We start from the raw sequence: 25,906 nt of genomic DNA, 5'->3' as shown, positions 1-25,906 counted from the left end.
CGGGTAACCGAAAAACTTAAAAACTACCGATACCCCATGAGTGCTACTACATAATGCTCAAAGGACAGGGTGCTGTTCTCATGTAACATCAGCTCAATAACCGTTAGTGTGACAAAAAAAGTGACTGCGTGTATTGAGGAAGCTGTGTGGTTGACACGCAAAACTACAGAACTAGAATACTATTAATCAACACACAACATTGAGATTATTGGATGGAAGAGTCCAGAGAAGCTAGTTAGCTAAGCTAGCAAGTTATATGCAATTTGCTTAACTCACCGTTTTCTGCACCCTCAACCGCATTTCGATTCCACAGCCGAACTTTACGTAGTGTTTTGTGGCCACACATTAATTCAGTAAATATATTCAATCTGAATTAGTTGACTTTCATCCACTTGCTAACAGTAGGCCAAGAAGTATATATTGCGTCATTCTGACTGACTGGGCCCGACCACACTACTACCACTTTGATTGAGGAACTTAAACAACAAACACGTGTGAAGGAGCGCGTGTTATTAAAACAACTTAAAACTGTATTATTTTTTTAAATGTCATGGTATATCGTCATATGTAAAAATGTTAGATTGGAATTTATTTCTAAAGCATTTGGAAATAAATTCAGTACTTATAGAGGAATGGATGAAAATAAGAATATTCATGGTTGTACCCTTAAAAACAACCTATGTTCCTTATCCATCGTACCCCCTGTTGTGTATCTTCCTTTATCCTGTCCTAAGACCCATTGTTCTGCATCCACCCCCATCCTGCTAAAGATTTACGTTTACCTCAGCACCTCATAATTCCTTTACCACAGCACAACCAACATTCCTTTTCTTATCTAAACATGGGGACTAAGAATACATCAGTTCAAGAAATGTCCATAACAATCCATCCTCTTGATACCAAATCAACCCTTGTAATCATACCTTAAACAATTTACTCATTAGATTGTAAACTGACCCTGTTGATATCATTACCCTAATGATTAGAGATTGGATCATTTACATGTTTCCAGACCATTACCTGCGTTGTAACTAAACAAAATCACTAAATGGGAAAGGCACAGAGACTGTAGATTATTTTCACAAGTAAAGCTTTATTCAAGATTTGCGAACCTGGAGCAGTTAACAACACTCAGCAGAGTCAAGTCAAAATCTCTCTGTTGAAGGTTGAATTCAGTATATAGCCCAATGTGTCCCCCTCCTTTGCTTGGTTAGTCTTTATGTCTTTGGCTTAGAAAGATAACAATACGTTTACAGCCCTTGAGAAGTTTAACAAAAACTATAGCTATCTGTTTTAGGCACATCCTCTACAAGGAAGCAGAGTCGAAACACATAATGGCCTTGCTAAATGACTGGATTATACTTAGGATAAACAATGATATTAATGTACTATAGAATAAGAAAATATCTACCACAATTACACAGAACTATAACATAGTAAAGCATAGCTTTTATATTAAAATCAATGGTCAAAGGAATGTGATGGTAATTCCATCGATCGACACTTTTAAAGGAGTAAGAAACAGAGACACAATTCTCTAGGGACCATACATAATCAACGCTTACATACATAATCATCCGAGGAGTCTCTAACTCCATACATGAACAATCCATATTTATTACATAGAAAAAGGGGTGTGGTAAGATACTGCCATCTGTCTTGTCACATAAGAGAGTTTACCCAAAGGGCGGGCTGTCCCCCCCCCCACATGGGTAACCTCATCAACTCACAGCACCTGGACAAACAACAGAGACACTAAAGGGTTATACAGATGGGCAGATTTACGATTAACCCTATAATCTGCTGCTGCCGGTCAAGGATGCCCCCTTAGGACAAATACCAAATCCCTCTCAGCATCTCTAACTAGTCACTCATTCATTCTCACATCCAAACAATGGGACTCAGTCCTTTAAACAGTAAGAATGCATCAGGTTTCAGAATTTCCACAACAGGATGTAATTTCAAATGACACATATATATACTGACACCAATCACTGGATACATCCTTCAATTTGTTACTGGTACAAAGTCCTCTCATGCCAATTGCTTGATTCTCTTAAAAGTCCTCTCATGGTTCCAATAAGATGTACTTCCAGAGTCATCACATGATCTGCTCCTCCAAACGTCAGACAGTCAGTTATGGACCATTTCTTGGCAGACCGGTGTAACAGAACGTAAATGTCAGATGCACATTCCAAGGTGTTGTCTTTCATTCCTCAAATGCAGGTTACAATGATACAGCTATAGTTGTCTCCATTCTAGCTGCTTTATCAGCCAGGTCAGGAGAATCTGTGTGCTCTCCTTTGTAAAAGCCAAGATGACCATTATTATCTAAGAACTCTATAGCTGCAGGCCAGGTCGGAAGTGTTGGTGACCTGCACCAAAAAAACTCACTTTTTCCTCTGTGACATGCTCTTCAGACTGTCTGCAGTAAGATACGTCATGCTTTCAACTTAGCCAATATCCTACATGAACTTAAGGTGCAGAGTAATTACCCCACTCAACTAATATTGTTGCTGTTTTATAAAAAGGTCATCTTATCGACTTATCAATTCACTGGGCCTCATTTTTTAAACACCAAAGCCCTCCTGTAGCGTGTGTCGTCTACCCCAGGTTCCTCTCTCCATTACCTGGACAGCAGATGAGATGTACCTGGTAGGGACCCAACCAGCGTGGCATGATGTTGTGCAGTTGGTCTTTCTGCATCCCAGTAAACAATAGTAAACAGTCAGTAAACAATCAGAAATATGTCCATTACATAAGTTTGTTGCATCTTGGTAATGCATTAGAACACAGTCCTACCAAACACTCAAACTTGTATACCTGAATATCCAATGTATTTCTGCTTTCTTTGTCTAAATAAATTAGAACAGTTGTAAACAGTAAGAGTATAGTAGAAACACAAACCTTCTGGTGCTTCTGTTCCACCAGTGTAAAAAATTCCACTATTTCCTATAGTTGGTTTAACAACCAACCAGTAAGAACAGAATAACACTTTCCTATTACTGTTTCAAAGTATCACTCTCAAGTAGTAGTTCATAGTTCATCTAACCAGATCTCAGTTGATATATACTCACATCTGATTGTGTTGTCTCAGAACTACAATCAAATTCACTTTTATTTAACACAAATTATTAAAAACCTGAGTTGAGCGGTCTGTACCTCTCTTTACAATTTAGACTATGTAAAACTTCTTGACTTGGTTTTCTAGAATAGAACTTCATGCAGAATTAATTTCTTAGTTTCAATTAAAATATAGAAAAACTTGTAAGGAATAACCAAAAATGTTCACCCTGCCACTTTTTACCCACTTATTCCATAATGCATGACATTAATATGATTACTTTTAATGAAATAACAAACAAACATACTGAACAGTCACATTCTCATAGTCACTACTCATCCCAACAAATTAGTTATTTCTTAGTTAAACCAAATCAAAATGGTAAGATGTATTCTACTCAACCATATCCATGTTAGATTTAGCATCAAACAAACTTTTTCCAAAAACCCAAATTAGACAAACACGTTTACTAGATACTAAGGGCCTTATAACAGATTTTCTGATATAAGTATTTTTAATATACCTATGCAAACAGAAAAACTAAATTATTCATGTAACTCTAAGTATCAATCCAATTCGTTTTGAACTCGAAGTTCAAGTCTTTTTCATCATAGATAATAATTTCATACATTCCCCCCCGCTTGCTTTCATGACAGAGTCAACGGGAAATGACTCCATGCGCGAATGCTGAACCATTACAGGACGGACATGAAAAAAGAAAATTGGTAGTAGGGTTAATAGTCACAAACTGAATATCCAACAAAAACACATTTGAAAATGATAAAAACCCAACCACAAACCAAATCAAAAACAACAAATGTGCCACACGTTCGCTTGTGTGAGGGATTTATAAACCATATAACCCATAGACAAAGTTATCTTACCCAGTGAAACAATTCCCAAATTATCATAACAAATTAGCATTTCCACAGGCAATGGCCAAACTAAGTTGTGACAACACAAACATTTTGACTCAATTAACCTTCTAAAGTTTAGGGGATTTTACCAACTTTGATGCATGTCTATATTATTCAAAATAGTGGCAGTCAGCCAAAATCGCAACTTTTATGTATATTTCATGCATCGACACCAAGACTGTTCTAGTTATTAACAATGAGGATGACTTCAGATCTCTAACCTCACTACAAGTTGGGTGTAAAACCGTACATTCCAACATGAAAGCTGTTGAGAGGAAAATATATTTGTAGCTTGCACTTAACGTTTGATTAACCCAAAAGTAATTATACTCAAGTTTGGGAAATTACTGAAGGTGAGACCAGTCAGAACACTCAGATGTAACCCTTAGCACATGGCCACTTTGATTTAATGGGAAAAGTTGGTAGAGGCCATCCCAGGGGGGCTGCCCTCCTTCCTGGAGCCCAGGACTTATCCCACTTGTGGTAGTCCATAAAGGCCTTTAAAAATGTTCATGAAACATTCATGAAAGTTTCCACACAAAAATGTGACATGTTCTTCAGACTGTCTGCAGTAAGAGACGTCATGCTTTCAACTAAGCCGATATCCTACTTGAACTAAAGGTGCAGAATTATTACCCCACTCATCTAATATCGTTGCTGTTTTAAAAAAAAAACTTATCTTATCAACACAGTAACAGCAGGGAGAAACAAACTCTCAAGAAAGACCAATTTAACAGAAAACAGATGCATGATATCACCAAAATCAAGGAACAATCAGGGAGTGATCCCCAGGATACTCCCCAGGATACTAAACACTGTCAATCAACCCCATTTGTTCATTTGTCAGTGTGCCATTTCAGTATTTACACTCCAATAACTAGTATCAGGCGTAGGTTTTAAAACACAGGTATTATCCCAGTTAACATTTTAAACACAAACAAAGTGAAACTAAATTATTTAACCAAACCCAATCTAATTTCACGGGCTTTGGCTATTTGGGGAATAAACAGGCTTTGGCCATTCTACCCTCTGTTACCCTCATGACTATATTGTATGCAAATCCAGTCTTCGTGGAAAACAGTGTTTTTTCTCAATGTTAAAGACTATCCCCATGTGGTTCTTCATTCTACTACCCCATACACTCGGGAAGAAACTATTTTAACACATTATAATGAAACCACAAAACCACAAGAATGAGGAAAGCATAATTGTACGAATTTCCAATCTATCCCTCCGATTAAATTTAGGACATTAATTCTCGTATAGAATCCTTAGTTATCAGGTGAATACCTCCACGTGTGCCAGCCACCAACACAACACTAGAAGGCAAGTTTCAATTTCGTGGAGACGGGGCTTAGGCAAAGGCCGAAAAAGTGGGCCAAAGAACCACATTAACACTGCAATGAATGCATTCACCCTAGTGTACACCAAACAAAGCAAAACCTTGCGAATTCAAAAAAAAAAACCAGGTTAACAACAATCTCCATGAACAAGATCAAATATTCAAGGAATACAAAATGCAGCCAGTCGGAACCCTTGTGCACAGGGAATATCAAAAGGGAAAATGCATTTACGAGGTCGACCATAACCAGATATTCACAAATGCCCGGGACTCGATCTTATACAGATCTAACACAATCGGTGCACGCGCATATACAACTTCATTAACTCTACTATTCGCCAAACCACAAGCTGTCCAACAACTTTGGCGATTTACAGGAGCAATGCCTACTCCATCCTCCACACTCTAAAATTGGTGGACATCGGGCTTGACAAAATCTGCGAGGTCCTCTGAGCATATCATGTGGTTGTACCCCACCTCATTGATGTGAAACAGATATAGCCCCTAAGCCATCAGTGCTCTTTCTAGGTGGTTGGAAGTCAACCCGAGGTCTACTCGCCGCTAGGCCACAGAACCGACTACCCCACCTACAACTGTACCTAGATTTGCGGGAAGGCTCTAACCTTGTCTGCAGATTTTTAAATGTGCCCTAACACATATTACCAGAATGTGCCCTTACCTTCTGAGTTAATAATTTAATCCGGGCTCCCTGACTCTCACCCCTTTCACTGCCTGTCCACGGTCGGGGAGGATTTTAGCCTCCAGAGACCCAGTCTCCGGCCGTGCACGGTTGACCTGCTAGGATATGATTTCGAGACACCAGGTTAAGTAACCATGGACGAGCTCCCAAAGTGTGATGGTAATTCCATCCATCGGAACTTTTAAAGGAGTAAATACAGAGACAAAATTATCTTGGTACAGTTGATAGTTTATTTGCAAATAGAGAGACGAGTCAAAAGCTTACAGGATAATCATCTGAGGAGTCTCTAAAGCATTTGGAAATACTATGTAGAGGAATGGGTGGAGATAAGAATCTGCATGGTCGTACCATAAAAACAACCTATGTTCCTTCCTGCCTTCATGCCTGTTAGTCGCATAACGCAAGTCTCCTGCTTCCTGCCTTTAGCCAGCCTTTCTTTTCTTTTTTCTTTTCTTTTAATCTTCTTTAAATCTTTTACATTTGTTTCACTTTTGTTCTATAATTGTTTTAATCATATTTGGACCTCAAAAGAGCATAGTTCTTTTGTATTTTTGAGTGATTTTATTTTTTATGATGGAGGAACTAAGACAGCTGTTGGAGGAACGGATCAACCACTTAGAAGATTTAGTCACCAGAGCGCTCCTCCGGTCGGACTGTGGGTCTTGTCCCGCAGGTGAATCAACAAATGCTAATGCTAACATAGCACAACAGGCTAACCTAAGGCTAGAGAGCTCTAAAGATTTCCCTATACTGGATAGGACGCAGTCAAAACTGGTGAACAGATCAGAGCAATTTCAGAGTGAACGGCTGAATGAGACGATAACAGCTTGAAATATGTGCGAGTGAACGATTCATTGACTCTGTAGCAGCTATTCTAGGGGTTGAGCTTCCAAATGCTAACAGACAGACACAGATTGGTATACAAGTGATTACTTCAAATCTAGACCACTCTGTCACGGACCTGGCTGATACTCTCCCCTGGACATGTGCAAATGCCACTGGATTAACAGCTGAGGCTTTCAAACTAGCCTTCCACAATGTCACATCTTACTGGCAAAACACCGGGGCTAGACTAAAGGCATCAACTCCAGCAAGAAATCAAATAGGAGAGCAACAACCCTCAATCCACCACCTGAACTCACACTGCAAAATAGGTAGGATCCACTGACTCTGAACAAAATGTGTGTAAATGAACCTAGGGGCGCTAACTCCAACACTAGCATTAGGGCTAACCAAAATCCAAGAAATAGCCCTAAAACCACTGATAGTACGAGGGAAAGAAGAATCTTTGCTAACTCCACATTTGATAAGCCAGATACTACCTTGATTGGGGTGACATAACCAAGCATATCAGAATGGCAATGACTGAAAACATAACCATGTTAACAGAAATGTTGCCAGTTATTCTTTCTACACATCCAAGCAACATGCAGATTATTATCCACACTGGGTCTTTTATGATTCTACAAAGAAAAACTGGCTCTGAGATCCTGATATTTTTTTTATATAGACCGCCGATCAAACATCCCAAAGCAATTATTGGCCGATTATGACCGGCGACCGATCAATCGGAGCACCCTTACCCTCCAGTGGTTACAGCAGAAAAAGGTGAAGGTTCTGGAGTGGCCATCGCGGTCTCCTGACCTTAATGTCACTGAGCCTCTCTAGGGAGATCTCAAATGTGTGGTTCATGCAAGACAACCAAAGACTTTGCACCTGGAGGCATTTTGCCAAGACAAATGGGCAGCTATACCACCTGCAAGATTTTGGGGCCTCATAGACAACTATTACAGAAGACTGCACGCTGTCATTGATGCTAAAGGGGGGCAATACACAGTACTAAGCACCAAGGGTATGCAGATTTTTGAACAGGGGTCATTTCATTTTTTTCTCTGTTGCCATGTTTTGTTTTACAATTGTGCCATTCTGTTATAACCTGCAGTTGAATATGAATCCCATAAGAAATAAAATACATGTTTTGCCTGCTCCCTCATGTTTTCTTGAAAAATTTTACGTATATTACCATTTCTCCAAGGGTGTGCAAACATTTGAGCACAATTGTATGAATTACTTGTACATTTTGTCTATCTGGCTGGGAAAGGGGGTTAAATAGCCGATTTTTGGGAAGTATTGCTAAAAATTATGTTGCTATGGTTACTTCGGTTACAATATCTCAAGCTTGGTATGGAATAGCTGGAAGTAGAAGAATATAGAAAATGATTGTACCTTTTGCCTATCTTGCTGGGAAAGTGGGTTAAACGGCAGCTGTTTATGAAATATTGCTAAAAAACGCATTGCTATAGTTACTGCAGTAGTAGTTCTTGAGTTTGGTAAGAGATATTTTCAAGTTTTTTTCTGATTTGAATAGGTGAGAGACATAGGTAGATTTCAGATACACCAACATGGATTTACTTAAAGGACTTTCCATTGGAGCTGTTTTTGAAAAGGAGAAGAAAATCATGTTGCTATCGTTACTCCGGTTGAGTTTGGTTAGAGATATTTTTGTATTTTCTTCTGATTTTAAATAGCTGACAAGCAAAGGAATACATTCTATAATTGTACTTTTTCTCTATCTTGCTGGGGAAGTTGGTTAAATGGCAGTAATTTGGGAAATATTGCTAAAAAGCATGTTGCTATGGTTACTGCGGTTGCACCATCTCAAGTTAGATAATTTATGTAATATCTCATTCGCAATTGGTGGTCCAAATTTCAGATATTTGTAAAAAGTTTCTTAAATCGCTGTAACTTTTGTTCTGAATTACAGTGGTGAGAACAAGTATTTGATACACTGCTGATTTTTGCAGGTTTTTCCACTTACAAAGCATGTCATTTTTATCATAGGTACTCTTCAACTGCGAGTGATGGAATCTAAAACAAAAATCACATTGTATGATTTTTAAGTAATTAATTTGCATTTTATTGCATGACATAAGTATTTTCATGAAAAGCAGAATTTAATATTTGGTACAGAAACCTTTGTTTGCAATTACACAGATCATACGTTTCCTGTAGTTCTTGACCAGGTTTGCACACACTGCAGAAGGGATTTTGGCCCACTCCTACAGACCTTCAGGTTTCAGGGCTGTCGCTGGGCAATACAGACTTTCTGCTCCTTCCAAAGATTTTCTATTGGGTTCAGGCCTGGAGACTGGCTAGGCCACTCCAGGACCTTGAGATGCTTCTTACGGAGCCACTCCTTAGTTGCCCTGGCAGTGTGTTTCAGGTCGTTGTCATGCTGGAAGGCCCAGCCACGACCCATCTTCAATGCTCTTACTGAGGGAAGGAGGTTGTTGGCCAAGATCTCGCGATACATGGCCCCATTCATCCTCCCCTCAATACGGTGCAGTCGTCCTGTACCCTTTGCAGAAAAGCATCCCCAAAGAATGATGTTTCCACCTCCATGCTTCACGGTTGGGATGGTGTTCTTGGGGTTGTACTCATCCTTCTTCTTCCTCCAAACACGGTGGGTGGAGTTTAGACCAAAAAGCTCTATTTTTGTCTCATCAGACCACATGACCTTCTCCCATTCCTCCTCTGGATCATCCAGATGGTCATTAGCAATCTTCAGACGGGCCTGGACATGCGCTGGCTTGAGCAGGGCGACCTTGCGTGCACTGCAGGATTTTAATCCACGACGGCGAAGTGTGTTACTAATGGTTTTCTTTGAGACTGTGGTCCCAGCTCTCTTCAGGTCATTGACCAGGTCCTGCCATGTAGTTCTGGGCTGATCCCTCACCTTCCTCATGATCATTGATGCCCCATGAGGTGAGATCTTGCATGGAGCCCCAGACCGAGGGAGATTGGCCGTCATCTTAACCTTCTTCCATTTTCTAATTGCCTATTGTCCTGTAGCCCATCCCATCCTTGTGCAGGTTTACAATTTTATCCCTGATGTCCTTACATAGCTTTCTGGTCTTGGACATTGTGGAGAGGTCTCTTTTATAGAGGTAACGAGTTCAAACAGGTACAGTTAAGACAGATAATGAGTGGAGAACCGGAGGGCTTCTTAAAGAAAAATTAACTGGTCTGTGAGAGCTGGAACTCTTACTTGTTGGTAGGTGATCAAATACTTGTGTCATGCAATAAAATGCTAATTAATTATTTAAAAATCATACAATGTGATTTTCTGGATTTCTAGATTCTGGATTTTTTTGATTCCGTCTTTCACAGTTGAAGTGTACCTATGATAAAAATAACAGACCTCTACATGCTTTGTAAGTAGGAAAACCTGCAAAATTGTCAGGGTATCAAATACTTGTTCTCCCTACTGTATGTCGAAGATCTAACCGGGGGCTTTTTTTTAAGCCCCAGTAATAAATCCATGTGGGCTGTGTACAGAGTCTAGAAACATAATCCAAGTCAGCTATATAACCGGGTGGACAAGGACAGGGACGTGGGGTGAGAGCAGTGGCAGCCAGAATCGACAGGCAGCAACTTGATCTGCAACAAAACCAGAAGGACTTTGAACCGAGGCAGCAACGAGTCTTTTGGGCCTGGTAGTCCCAAGGTGTTGTCCAAGGGCTCATGTCCACCTATGTTTAAATGGAACAGGACACAAGGAAAGGCCCTACTACCCTGGCACAATAATATTGGGAGTTTTAAAGGATTACATACCAGGGAATATATGGGCAATGCAACATGCATAACAATTCTATGTATACCATTCCGATCACATTACAACAAGGATTTCAGCGACCACCCGGGGCCGACTACTTCCCCTTTGCTTCAAATGACTACCATCAGATATAAAATACTCCCTTGCTCTAACTTAGGCCGGTAACTGGGTTTCTAATTTAATGTGTTAAATGTACATTTTTGATTCCCAAATACCATACACTGGGTTTCGGATTAACACAACAACAGAGTATTGGCCACTTCTCGCCACAAAGCTGGCATCGGCCCATAAATAGCTGATCTTCAAACCTCCTTATTCACCACAATCATGTCTTCTCGTGGCCCAGTCAAACTAGGCTTGCGTAGTATTTCTTTCTTTTTCAGTTATTAGTGCCTTGTAAAGAAAATAATGGGTTTTTTTCCCCTACTAAATATAAATCTAATAAGTCAAGAGGGAAATTGTTAAAACAACCAATATATGAAAAGGCGTGTTCTTGACCTGACTTGCCTTGGCAACTTAAAATATGTAGCTAAATTGATATCACATTTATGTTTATAACATTGCATCATGGGGTCACTGCTAACTCCTAACTCTAACCTACGAACCCAGACTTTTTGTATAGAGAGTAATAGAGAGTAATATGCTAGATATATTTCAGGTACAATGTGTCCTTGATCTGTGAGTATATTCCCTGTTGTCCCTCTCTTCCCAGCGCTTTAATGTGAAAGAAACCCACCAGGCGGCCACGGAAGAGGAGGTGGGCGCCTTTACTAAGCTCATCGAGGCCATGGGTTTCACAGGAACTCTCAAATACAACAAATGGGTAAGTGATTCTAGTTTCACCAACACAAATGTTTACCCACTGCATTTTATTTACAGCATTATTGCCAGACTGCGTCAGCGGAAACAGCCAAGTAGAGCAAATGTCTCTTACTGAGTGAGTGCCTGACTGACTGAGTGACTACTCATTGTGAAATAGCATAGTTGTTAGAGATGCGGTGTCTCATGCAAGCGCCTGGGGTTTGATCCTCGCCGTGAATTAGAACTTTGCATTATATTGCGATGGACAAACTGCACCGGCAATGAACATATTGCTCTCGTTTTTGATTTGCATAGCATAGTTCACATGTTGTAGTGCAGTGGTTCCCAACTACAGTCCTCAAGTACCCCCAACAGTACACATTTTCATTGTATCTTCAGCCAAGCACAGCTGGGTTTTGAATGCAGGAAAATCCCTGGATAATATGCTCTTTGTAATGGCATAGGGCAAATACAAATGTAATTACATTAAAATTACCATTATACCACCTCACCTCTTACTAGTAGTCAATTCCTTGTTTTAGATACAAAGCATACTCTTATTTGTTTTTATGTTTTTGGTTGGAATACTTTTTTATGATTATGGTTGGCAGCAGGGGCGTAGGTTTCATTATACATGAGTCCCCCCCCCCCCCCTCACTTTTTGAAAATTGAATTTGTTTTATCAACATAACTTTTATTATAAGAAAAGCTCAACCTAGAATGTGGCAGTACGGTAAGCAATTTCGTAATTCGAATATGAGACTGGTTTACGTAGTACCGTAGTAGAGGCTACTGTTGCAAATAGCAACTGTGATCTCTGGCTCATGAAAGTTTGGTAACTTAGCTGGTATTACCTCTGGCTAATTACCTCCTGTATGAATGAGGTAGATTTTTTCTAAAAGCGGTAAGTTGTAGTTAGGCTAGCGTTATACAGGTGCTGGTCATATAATTAGAATATCATCAAAAAGTTGATTTATTTCCATAATTCCATTCAAAAAGTGAAACTTGTATATTATATTCATTCATTACACACATACTGATAAATTTCACATTTTTATTTTTTGTAATTGTGATGATTATAACTGACAATTAATGAAAATCCCAAATTCAGTATCTCCGAAAATTAGAATATTACTTAAGACCAATACAAAAAAATATTTTTAGAAATGCTGGCCAACTGAAAAGTATGAACATGAATAGTATGAGCATGTACAGCACTCAATACTTAGTTGGGGCTCCTTTTGCCTGAATTACTGCAGCAATGCGACGTGGCATGGAGTCGATCAGTCTGTGGCACTGCGCAGGTGTTATGAGAGCACAGGTTGCTCTGATAGTGGCCTTCAGCTCTTCTGCATTGTTGGGTCTGGCGTATCGCATCTTCCTCTTCACAATACCCCATAGATTTTCTATAGGGTTTAAGGTCAGGCGAGTTTGCTGGCCAATTAAGAACAGGGATACCTTGGTCCTTAAACCAGGTACTGGTAGCTTTGGCACTGTGTGCAGGTGCCATGTCCTGTTGGAAAATGAAATCTGCATCTCCATAAAGTTGGTCAGCAGCAGGAAGCATGCAGTGCTCTAAAGCGCCCTGGTTGACGGCTGCGTTGACCTTGGAACTCAGAAAACACAGTGGACCAACACCAGCAGATGACATGGCACCCCAAACCATCACTGACTGTGGAAACTTTACACTGGACTTCAAGCAACGTGGATTCTGTGCCTCTCCTCTCTTCCTCCAGACTCTGGGACCTTGATTTCCAAAGGAAATGCAACATTTACTTTCATCAGAGAACATAGCTTTGGACCACTCAGCAGCAGTCCAGTCCTTTTTGTCTTTAGCCCAGACGAGACACTTCTGACGCTGTGTCTTGTTCAAGAGTGGCTTGACACAAGGAATGCAACAGCTGAAACCCATGTCTTGTATACGTCTGTGCGTGGTGGTTCTTGAAGCACTGACTCCAGCTGCAGTCCTCTCTTTGTGAATCTCCCCCACATTTTTGAATGGGTTTTGTTTCACAATCCTCTCCAGGGTGCGGTTATCCCTATTGCTTATACAGTTTTTTTCTACCACATCTTTTCCTTCCCTTCGCCTCTCTATTAATGTGCTTGGACACAGAGCTCTGTGAATAGCCAGCCTCTTTAGCTATTACTTTTTGTGTCTTGCCCTCCTTGTGCAAGGTGTCAATGGTCTTCCCCATGATTGTGTATCCTACAGAACTGGACTGAGAGACCATTTAAAGGCCTTTGCAGGTGTTTTGAGTTAATTAGCTGATTAGAGGGTGGTAACAGGTGTCTTCAATATTGAACCTTTTCACAATATTCAAATTTTCTGAGATTCTGAATTTGGGGTTTTCATTAGTTGTCAGTTATAATCATCAAAAATTTAAATAAACACTTGAAATATATCAGTCTGTTTGGAATGAATGTGTACATTATACAAGTTTCACTTTTTGAATGGAATTACTGAAATAAATCAACTTTTTGATGATTCTAATTATATATAGTTAGAATTAGTATAATTAATATTATTAATAATTATATTAATTCGAATTATATGACCAGCACCATTATATGAAGTTGCAAAATATATATTGGCTTGCTAGGTAACGTTATTTAGCTAGCTAGCAAACAGTCGACATTACACTAGGTTCACCTCACTCACAGCTTGCACTGTATGACACCTGCCAAGATAAGACTGATTTTAGACAAACAGCCTTATTTTTTTGTGGAAGATGGAAAAAGTTTGCGATTTATTAAAATAAAGTATTCTCAGTTGTTCGTAGAACTGTTGATTATTTCAAGTTTAATTACATGGATCCACAGGAACAAGCATCATGAAAAAAGAGTGCAAGTACAAAGACCAACACAGAGTAAGTCATGATAGATTGTTTTGATTATGCATTTCAAGTTTCAAGCTTATTTTCTCTTCCAGCAGTACAGATGATGGAATTAGCATTTGCAGAATGTACTACAAGGAATAGTAGCCAATATGAAGTAGTCTAAAAATGCAAGGTTACACAAATAGCTCCAGGAGGCACAGAAAATCATAGAATTTTGGTTGCCCAGACATCCCAGTCAAAGACTATATCAGGACTTTAGTTAACTATGCTCTTCCCAGTAAGGAATGGAGCTCTCTTCACCTGTAGGATGTAATTAATAATAACCCCCTGCTGTTCAAGAGCTTCCTCCTAGAGAACAGTTTCTTATGCCGGTTTTATGGCACAGGCAAAGGCCTGTTTTTCTTACTGCTAAAAGGAGCCAAGGCCCTGCTCAGCCGACATTCCATTCATCACTGCCCCTGAACACAAGACACTGGCCTTATAAGTTGGTGATAGAGAGACAAGTCTTTCAGTATGTGTAATTGATCAAGCATACAGAATACAAAACCCTTCTAATAAGATAACAAATAAATAAGGATGATAATAAATACATTTTCTATATTATGCAAAGACCAAGTGTGTGGTACAGCTACAGTGGATATAAAAATCTAGACACTCTTGTGAAAATGCCAGGTTTCTGAGATGTAAAAGAATGAGACAAAGAGAAATCATGTCAGAACTTTTTCCACTTTTAATGGGACTTATAATGTGAACAATTCAATTGAAAAACAAACGGAAATCTTTGAGGGGGAAAAATTAAAAATACAAACCTTACAATAACCTGGTTGCATAAGTGTGCACAACCTCTTATACCTGGGGATGTGGCTGTGTTCAGAATTAACCAATTACATTCAAACTCATGTTAAATAGAAGTCACCAGGTTATTGTGAGTTTAAATATTGATTTATTTTCAGTAAACCAGTGTGTAAATGTTCAGTAAACCAGTGTGGTCATGCAAGAAAGTGGTGGAGCTTGGGAGGTGAGGTTGTGAAATTCAAGTAACGTACAGGCGAAATGTACATGTAGATCACATTAAAATACAGAGGTCTGTAGTAGCTCTTTACTAAGAGCACACATCATAGACAATATTTTTAACTAAGTAATATTAAATTAAATGGCTGAAGGCTGTGTTTTACGTGTTCGTTGTAGCATAATCTAGTATGGGCCAACACAAGCAACTTAGATTGATGATGCTGACTGGCTTTTTTTTAGGCAGTTGCGTAATAAATGTTCTTCGCTGCTCAGGAAGGCCAAATCTGAGTATTTTTTTATCAGTAATTACAGAAAACCTAAATGACCCTAAGAAGTTTTAGAAATCTATTAAGTCGATTTCTGCTAATAGCCATGCTAATGAAATGCCATCATGCATTATGACGGACTCGATTGCTGTATATGACAAAACTCAAATGCTCAATTAATTTAACGAACATTTTGTATCATCTGGTAAATTGTTTGATTCCATTACTGTTTCTGATCTACCTTGTATTGCAGAACTGGTGTTATCTGGTCAGATATTCAGTTTTCAGCCATTTTCAGTCCAGGAAATCCTTAAAGCCCTGAAGTGCCTAGATAAAAAAAAAAAACCTGCAGATCCTGATCTTCTTGATCCCTACTTTCTGAAGTTGGCAGCTGATTTTATAGCTGAACCATTGACATATTTGTTCAAACTTACTCTGGAATGTAATGAAATACCAGAGGTATTGAAGTCAGAATTTCTTTTACCATTGCTTAAAGGGTGTGATCCCTCTCTTTTAAACAACTATAGGCTCATTTCAAAGCTGTCACCCTTGGCTAAAATCCTTGAAACCCTTGTTAGTGAACAGTTAAAGGAGTTTTTACAGTGGGGAGAACAAGTTTTTGATATACTGCCGATTTTGCAGGTTTTCCTACTTACAAAGCATGTAGAGGTCTGTAATTGTTATCATAGGTACACTTCAACTGTGAGAGATGGAATCTAAAATCCAGAAAAACACATTGTATGATTTTTAAATAATTAATTAGCATTTTATTGCATGACACAAGTATTTGATCACCTACCAACCAGCAAGAATTCCGGCACTCAAAGACCTGTTAGTTTTTCTTTAAGAAGCCCTCCTCTCGTTGCCTGTATAAAAGACACCTGTCCACACACTCAATCAAACAGACTCCAACCTCTCCACAATGGCGAAGTTTAGAGAGCTGTAAGGACATCAGGGATAAAATTTTAGACCTGCACAATACTGGGATGGGCTACAGGACAATAGGCAAGCAGTTTGGTGAGAAGGCAACAACTGTTGGCACAATTATTAGAAAATGGAAGAAGTTCAAGATGACGGTCAATCTCCCTCGGTCTGGGGCTCCATGCAAGATCTCACCTCATGGGGCATCAATGATCATGAGGAAGGTGAGGGATCAGCCCAGAACTACATGGCAGGACCTGGTCAATGACCTGAAGAGAGCTGGGACCACAGTCTCAAAGAAAACCATTAGTAACACACTACGCCGCCATGGATTAAAATCCTGCAACACACGCAAGGTCCCCCTGCTCAAGCCAGCGCATGTCCAGGCCCTTCTGAAGTTTGCCAATGACCATCTGGATAATCCAGAGGAGGAATGGGAGAAGGTCATATGGTCTGATGAGACAAAAATAGAGCTTTTTGGTCTAAACTCCACCCACCGTGTTTGGAGGAAGAAGAAGGATGAGTACAACCCCAAGAACACCATCCCAACCGTGAAGCATGGAGGTGGAAACATCATTCTTTGGGGATGCTTTTCTGCAAAGGGTACAGGACGACTGCACCGTATTGAGGGGAGGATGAATGGGGCCATGTATCGCGAGATCTTGGCCAACAACCTCCTTCCCTCAGTAAGAGCATTGAAGATGGGTCGTGGCTGGGCCTTCCAGCATGACAACGACCTGAAACACACTGCCAGGGCAACTAAGGAGTGGCTCCGTAAGAAGCATCTCAAGGTCCTGGAGTGGCCTAGCCAGTCTCCAGGCCTGAACCCAATAGAAAATCTTTGGAAGGAGCAGAAAGTCTGTATTGCCCAGCGACAGCCCTGAAACCTGAAGGTCTGTAGGAGTGGGCCAAAATCCCTTCTGCAGTGTGTGCAAACCTGGTCAAGAACTACAGGAAACGTATGATCTCTGTAATTGCAAACAAAGGTTTCTATACCAAATATTAAGTTCTGCTTTTCTGATGGATCACATACTTATGTCATGCAATAAAATGCAATTAATTACTTAAAAATCATACAATGTCATTTCCTGTTTTTTTGGTGCCACAATGCTGAATAAAGCTTGAAAAGTTCAGTTGTCAGGGAAACAAAATTATTGTTTCTTATTATGATTGACTTTTCTTTGTTGACTTGAGCAAACTGTAAAACCTATAAGCTATAAAACCAAAAACATGATACTGTATTTTCTGCTTCAACACCAAAATTATATTTTACAAAAATGATTTAGACCTATAACCAAATACAGGGTTTACACTAACTGGTGACATAAAGAAGGTATTGAAAAACCATGACGGGTTTTCTGGAAAACAGTGATTTTTGCCAAGTGAATAGGCCAAGAGAATGCGGCGTCTTTGTGGGTGTGTCCCAGGAGTCCTTGCATTTAAATGGGTTAATTTCAGTGCCAGTGCATAGGACTTGACTTGTAATTTAAGTAATCGTATTTCCTCAAATCCCTTCTTGGTTTGGACCTATGCACTGGCGTTGATATCAACTCATTATTTCCATCAAAGACGCACCGTTTCTGTAGCCTATACACTTGGAGAAAAGGACCGTGTCATTTTCCAAGAACTCCTCTTGGTTTTTCTATTGGCTAACTGGCAAACATTTGCACTGGTCAAAGATGTAGTGCTCATTGCTGTCTGGGATTGTTGTAATTTAATAATTTAATTCTTAATACTAGTCTATATAATGTGTATACTTTGGTCTAGTATATGATGCAATCTGCATTTATCTCAAGATTTCATCTAGTTAAGTTTTTAAATTGTTCACAAGTTTGCATACCCTTGGAGCATTGGTACTATATGTACAATATGTAAAGAGAACATGAGTGAACAGGCAAAACACATGTATTTTTTATGGAATTCATGGGATAACAGACTGGGCTATTTAATATGTCATTCATCTATTTATTCATTTGGCATTATTCCCACCAGACATTTTGGCCTTTAATATTTTCATGTGCAGGACAATTACACCTGATACCGGCGAAATGCCGACATTTGCCGTCTAACGTAAACCCTGCATTGAATAGAAAAATATTTTGAAAGAACACCATCAATTTTATTTTAAATTGAAATGCTTTGACAGTCAAGTGTAAACAATTAAAAGTAAACAATCCGGATAACATGGTCACAGGCCCTGATTGAAAAAAAGTGAAAAAGTATAAGAATAGAATTATCGCCCTGCAGTATAAAAGATGACATAACTGTGCAATGTTCTGTAAGATTTAAGTGTACACACTTGACAACTTAACACCAACACATTTAAAACAGCCTACATAACACCTCTGTACTGATTTAAAAGGTAGCCTATAAATAGTTGCGTTATTAACTGCTGGCTATAATACCACATGGACTGACTGAAAAGTAGGCCTACTCTACACAAGGCAGCGTTACCGGTAGTAGCGAGGAAGCATGCATGAACAGTAACTTTCGTCTTACATTGCAGACTGCAAAAACAGTTTGAAAGCTTGGTAGGCTGCTGCTGTTTGACTTGACGTTAAAATAACTTGTTTTTGCTGGACTTTGTAAGCGGAACTGGCCAAGAATAGCGAATGTCTCTTATTGAGTGACTGACTGACTGAATGCCCCTTGTTATATAGCGTAGTGGTTAGAGACGCGGACTGCCATGCAGGGGATCGGTGTACGAGCCATGCCATGGTCAAAACAAATTATGCATTAGGATTTGTTCAAGATAGGCAAAACTTCGCTGGCTACAACCTTCAGTATCTATGTTATAGTAAGCCTAAAAAATTATATTGCAACTATTTCTGCTGGATTTTCGAGGAACGCATCCATGCATGCTTTTTGGTTTAATACAACGTAGATCACAACCCCTAGGGCAGTAAAAAGAGATTTCCACAATTCTCTCGTCTTATCACTTGACATAAGTCAGTTATCCTCACCTATATTGATAGTTATTGTATCACTGTCATTCACCAATGAAAGAAAAACTAACATTGTTCCGCTGTGAAATGAAATGACACAAAACAAATTAGGATTTGTTCAGGATGTACAAAAACATTGCTGGCTACAACCTTCAGTAGTTTACAGTTTAATTTTGACAAATGTTGTTGTTCCATGAAATGAAATAGCTTTGGCAGTGTAAATTTCATCTTCATTCTCGCTAGCAGTTGCTCAATTCTTATGACTATTCCAAGTAGTAAGTTAGTAGTGACCCTTTTTAGATTAATTCCAAATAGTCAATTAATTAATTTAACCAATGAATTTAATATATAAAGAGAGTATTACAATTACAGTACAAGTAAAAAATATATAAAGTTCTCTTGAGATTGTAGATGGAGACAGTAGGAAAGGTAAATGCAAACCCTCACTCTGGTTATATCCTAAAACTCAAGTAGTGGAGGTTTGTTAACTGACCTAAGGAAAACAAAACCAGTCCTGTAGAATGGACCCCTTATCATCACTGGGAGTGTTCCTATGACACAGGGGTATCTCAATGATCATGCCAGCTAGGTAATTAAAAGCAACTAATTTGTCTCTGCATTCACTCCTTACTGAAACAACTGTTAACCATAAACATTCCAATGACAGCCTACTACAATAGAAACTAAGTACATAGGTGTACATCTATAATAAATAATGAAGAATCATTGAATGTGTAAATAGACAGAATTTACATTTTTCGGTTCCTTCAGTAGATACTAATAAGCCTTTTACTGGCTAATAAGCTGTTAAAACAGCCAGTGGCAAATGTCATACAGTTCATAAATGCTATTTGTGGTGGATGTGAACTTAATATGAAACGTTAGTCAGTTTAACACAATGCTTAATGGTATTTAGCGAAATATTCAAACTTGCTGTAATTAACAGTAATTTTTAGACTTGAGTCCATTATAAATAAATGAATTAGTAGTTCTGTTCAAATGCCATTTCATTAGAGAAAAAGTATTATTATTTATTATTTAGCTCTGAAAATATTAATGAAACAATGATGGGTTGAACGTCTAGCTTATTGCCACTTTAACAACCGAAATGTCCTTCATGTAAATATGCTATGTTAAGCTCTTGAATTATATTTTTGTTTGGGTCTGCTGTGACATATTTTGCTTTATCAAAGAAATCAAGAGGGAAAAGTAATTTCTTATTTTTTTGTTTTTTATTTTACGTTTTTATTGAAAGAAACAGATGCAGTCTTCAAGAAATATTAGTGCAGAAAAGTAGCATCAATGAAGCAAAAAGTAATGTTCGCTTGGTAAAAGTTTGCAATTAACCTACATAAATGTTTACTTAATCGTTGTAATCGACAGCTGTCAAATAATTGTATTTCAGTTTAATTACTTATGATTACCGTAAAGGAATAGATTAATGTATGTAGACCTGTAAAAAAAAATACATTCTCAGAAATTACAGTTAATCTCTTCAAATTAAAACAATTCTTAAAACTTTTATTGCAACATCGTTTTCCCTGTGTAAATAAAATAAATAACAAACATGGCGAAGTGTAATAAAAAACATTGTATTACTGTCTTTTTTGTGTGTGTTTGTGAGATTGAGTGTGAAATTATGCATTTGAAAACAGAAAAAAAAAGTGACAAAACTGGGGATACAGAATTATGCAAATAATGACTGTCTTCACCACTGACTTGGTTGTCATTAATGACTGGTCTGCACACATAAAAAAACACAGCAACCTAGCAATCCATGAATAGGAATATAGTAGACAATATTCTGCCGATTTGAATGTTATTCTGGCCATATAAAAACAGACACCAGCTTGAATTAAAAGCTGTACACTGTACTGTAAACACATTCATATTTTGCTGCTGTAGTCCTGTTAACCAACAATGAGTTAACCTCAGGGCAACAACCTCTGCCTCAATGTTAGCAAAAGATAGATTGCAGGGAAAACACCCCACTTAACGTCACTGGGGCAGTAGTAGCGAGTCAACAGTTAGGTTCTTCAGGATAGCCAAAGACTTGTCATGGACAACCAATGATGTCAAGAGGGTGCAACAACAACTCGACCTTTTAACATTATGGAGCACATGCTTGTAGAAAAAAATGCCGGAGTTGACTCCTGATATGCTAATTGTGCATTTTGAATTACAGACAAAGATTCTCTGAGTAAATTATATAAACCTTGTATAAAAATGGTAAAACTCTATGATAGGAATAACAATCAGGATGTTGTGTTGTACTTAACCTACATTTTGTTATAAATTCTTATTTTGCAGAAAATCAAGATTGCTGCCCTGCGAATGTACACATGTTGTGTAGAGAGAATCAACTATGATGAATTCTTTGAAAGTAAGTATTTGCCGGTATCAAACTTATGTTGTTTATTCCCCTATGGATTTCATCCCCTGAGACAGGGAGCCTATCTTCCAGACATATCCAAGTCCATACACTACAGACTGGTGGAACAAGAAACAGAGGACAATATTGTGTGCTTGCTAGTCTTGACGCATTTACTTTTGTGCAAATAGTACTTGTGGTGGTAATGGTAGGAACATCTTTAATAAATTGGTATTAATTATTATGCTCTAAGTGCCATAACAATTTAAAAAAAATATATTGTATATGTACTCTCACCCAGTGGCATCGTCTTTTATGAATAGCCCCAGATCTCAAATTGACCCAAAAAAATAATAATAAAGAAATAGCCCCCTGATCTATACATCTGTAATTCCGATCGCTTATTATGACATTGTAGACGTGTAGGCTGCTAGCATGTACTTTGGCATTTTCCTTATGTATATTCAAAACCCTGTACATTCTGTCCCAGGCGGGGTGGGGGATAGGCTAAGCCACAAATGTATTGTGATCCTATTAAGATATATGCAATTATTATATAATCTAAACCGCCACAATATTTAGCATTCAGTGGATGTATTTAGTCCAATCTTAAATGTGTGTGGGCTGGTACTTTCACCAAAAATGTTAGAGGAATGCTGCTGTCTCTGTTGATGAATTGCAAGTTGGGATGCTGCGTAAAATGCTAATGCAATGGTAGCATATGCTAGTGCAAATCATGTAATCCCTATATTTAATAGAAAATAGTACAAAGACAACATACCAATTGCTGTAGTTTTGAAAGTGAAATTTTTTCCCATTTTTGCTTGATATAGAATTTCAGCTGTTAAACAGTTCTGGGTCTTCTTTGTTGTGTTTTTCGTTTCATAATGCTCCAAATGTTTTAATATAATTGTATTTTACAGAACCTAGTATGTAATTAAAGCTGCAAGCAGCATTTCAGGGGGCCAAGTGGGGCACAGGAAGCATCTCACTCTCACTAGAGAAATATTTTTTGCTATTTAAAAATGCACAATGCCACTAGTAGGATGTCCAAACAAAAAGACCATGAAACCAGAATAGGAACCAGGCAACCCTAGTTCAGCCAGCCCATGATTAGAAGAGATTAATATTGTTGTCCCTGGCTCGTTTCAATCCGCGATTTTCTATGTGGCAGACTGTCTTTAACCATTACGGTATTTAAACAGCAGGAATGCAACTTTTACCTCACCCATTACATTTTTGCTGAAATAACATGGGAAACGGAACAATTGTTAATAGAACTAAGTGTACTCTTGTACAATGACTACTGTAGATGGCTAGCTAATAGCTATACAGTCTACCTATAACGAAAACAATGACTCAATCACTCCATGACTGGTTTGTTTCTTTAGAAAACAATAACAGTATAAAAGGGTCACATAATACAATTATTCTCTTAAGTATATGAGAATTATGGTATTACAGAGTGGCTATATATTGTTGTGCGACTGCTGAAAAGTACAGAGTGGATAAACATTTCTGAGAGACAACATTTGGAGAGAATGTGTAGGGAGGGAGGGGAGTTGGGGGTTATGTGTGTGAGGCAGAAAGTGTGTCTTGGTGAGGAGACAGAGGGGATTATGGGTATCAAGTGTTTAAGACAAGCCATGATGTGTTTTTGTGTGTTTGAAGAGAAAATAATGGGTGTATGGGGGCATAGGACTTCAACCCTCTCCTGGGGACCCCCAGCCATTTCAATTATTAGATGTATCCCAGAGCTAGCACACCTGAATCAACATTTTAACTAATTAGCAAGCCCTTACCTGTTGAATCAGGTGAGCTATTTCAGGGCAAAAACTAAACTGTGAGATGTCTAGGGGGTCCCCAGGAGAGGGTTGAAGACCTATGCAGTAGAGGTTTGAGAAAGTGGTGATGGTTTACATTAAGTATTAAACATACATCATGTTCTGATTGACACAAAATTTGCTGTTGAAGTTAAACTTGTAAGGCATTTCGGTGAATATCTTAACATCTGTGACATTTATAGCTGCTATAAAGCCATGACATTGTGTATAGGTGCGAAGTGTCAAAGATGTTTGCCACCTTGCGTTAGCTTCCTAGCATTAGCTACAATACGTTAGCCACATAGCGTAAGCCACTTTGCGTTAGCAACCTAGCATTAGCCACATTGCTTTAGCCACCTAGCTTTTGCCACATAGCATAAGTCAACTTGCGTTCACCCCCTTGTGTTGGCCACATAGCATGAATCACCTTGGGTTTGCCATATAGCATTAGCCACATAGCGTTAGCCACGTAATATTAGCCATATTGCATTAGCCACCTAGTGTTACACACCTGGTATTAGCCATCTTGCTTTAGCCACTTACAGTGAGGGAAGAAAATATTTGATCCCCTGCTGATTTTGCACGTTTACCCACTGACAAAGAAATTATCAGTCTATAATTTTCAATTGTAGGTTTATTTGAACAGTGAGAGACAGAATAACAAAAAAATCCAGAAAAACGCATGTCAGAAATGTTATGAATTGATTTGCATTTTAATGAGTGAAATAAGTAATTGACCCCTCTCAATCAGAAAGATTTCTGGCTCCCAGGTGTCTTTTATACGAGTAACATGCTGAGATAAGGAGCACATTTAAAGGGAGTGCTGCTAATCTCAGCTTGTTACCTGTATAAAAGACACCTGTCCACAGAAGCAATCAATCAGATTCCAAACTCTCCACCATGGCTAAGACCAAAGAGCTGTCCAAGGATGTCAGGGACAAGAAGACCTACACAAGGCTGGAATAGGCTACAAGACCATCGCCAAGCAGCTTGGTGAGAAGGTGACAACAGTTGGTGTGATTATTCGCAAATGGAAGAAACACAAAACAACTGTAAAACTCCTTTGGTCTGGGGCTCCATGCAAGATCTCACCTCATGGAGATGCAGTGATCATGAGAATGGTGAGGAATCAGCCCAGATCTATTCAGGAGGACCTTGTCAATGATCTCAAGGCAGCTGGGACCGTAGTCACCAAGAAAACAATTGGTAACACACTATGTAGTGAAGGACTGAAATCCTGCAGTGCCCGCAAGGTCAAGAAAGCACATTTTACAGGCCCATCTGAAGTTTCCAATGAACATCTGAATGATTCAGAGGAAAACTGGGTGAAAGTGTTGTGGTCAGAGGAGACCAAAATCGAGCTCTTTGGCATCAACTCAACTCGCCATGTTTGGAGGAGGAGGAATGCTGCCTATGTCCCCAAGAACACCATTCCCACTGTCAAACATGGAGATGGAAACATTATGCTTTGGGGGTGTTTTTATGCTAAAAGGGCCAAGACAACTTCACTGCATCAAGGGGACGATGGACGGGGCCATCAAAATCTTGGGTGATGGTACCATCAAATCTTGGGTGAGAACCTCCTTCCCTCAGCCAAGTCATTAAAAATGGGTCGTGGATGGGTAATCCAGCATGACAATGACCCAAAACACACAGCCAAGGCAACAAAGGAGTGGCTCAAGAAGAAGAGCATTAAGGTCCTGGAGTGGCCTAACCAGTCTCCTGACCTTAATCCCATAGAACATCTGTGGAGGGAGCTGAAGGTTTGATTGCCAAACGTCAGCCTTGAAACCTTAATGACTTGGAGAAGATCTGCGAAGAGGAATGGGACAAAATCCCTCCTGAGATGTGTGCAAACCCGATGGCCAACTACAAGAAACGTCTGACCTCTGTGATTGCCAACAATGGTTTTGCCACCAAGTACTAAGTAATGTTTCACAGAGGGGTCAAATACTTATTTCACTTAATTTATAACATTTTTTACCTGCGTTTTTCTGGATTTATTTTGCCACAGACTGTCCAGGAGCTCACTGATACACTGTTCCAGGTCTGAGAGGAGATCCCCCAGGACACAATCCGTTTTTTTGAGCAGTGTACATAACACAACAAATTCCCCTTTAAATTCTTTATCTATGGCAATGCTCAATAACAATTGATAATCATAAAATAGCAAAGTTCATGCATTTTATTCTGATTAATTTTTCATTCAGATGTTATGTTTATTTTGTTCACTTCCCTTTTGCCTTCCCTGTGTCTTTCCATAACTATAAAACATATTTAGAACGCTATTATT

The 25,906-nt window shown here is 38.9% G+C and overlaps 1 protein-coding gene across 4 annotated transcripts in view; it reads left to right on the top strand.

Moving 5' to 3' along the window:
• Positions 1–25,906, top strand: part of LOC105008435 (ubiquinol-cytochrome-c reductase complex assembly factor 1) — a 51,841-nt gene that overhangs the window by 6,194 nt on the left and 19,741 nt on the right. For 3 of the 4 annotated variants that reach the window (XM_010867737.3, XM_010867738.4, XM_034287166.1), the window contains 2 exons: positions 11,351–11,461; positions 21,730–21,802. In XM_010867737.3, coding sequence (XP_010866039.1) covers positions 11,351–11,461; positions 21,730–21,802 — 184 coding nt within the window. Of the gene's footprint in view, positions 1–11,350; positions 11,462–14,255; positions 14,307–21,729; positions 21,803–25,906 lie in introns of those variants that run through there. The other variant, XM_020045017.3, reaches the window with a different exon arrangement.

Source organism: Esox lucius, chromosome 17 (genome assembly GCF_011004845.1).
Source record: "Esox lucius isolate fEsoLuc1 chromosome 17, fEsoLuc1.pri, whole genome shotgun sequence".
NCBI lineage: Eukaryota > Metazoa > Chordata > Actinopteri > Esociformes > Esocidae > Esox > Esox lucius.
This window is presented reverse-complemented; position numbering and strand designations above follow the sequence as displayed.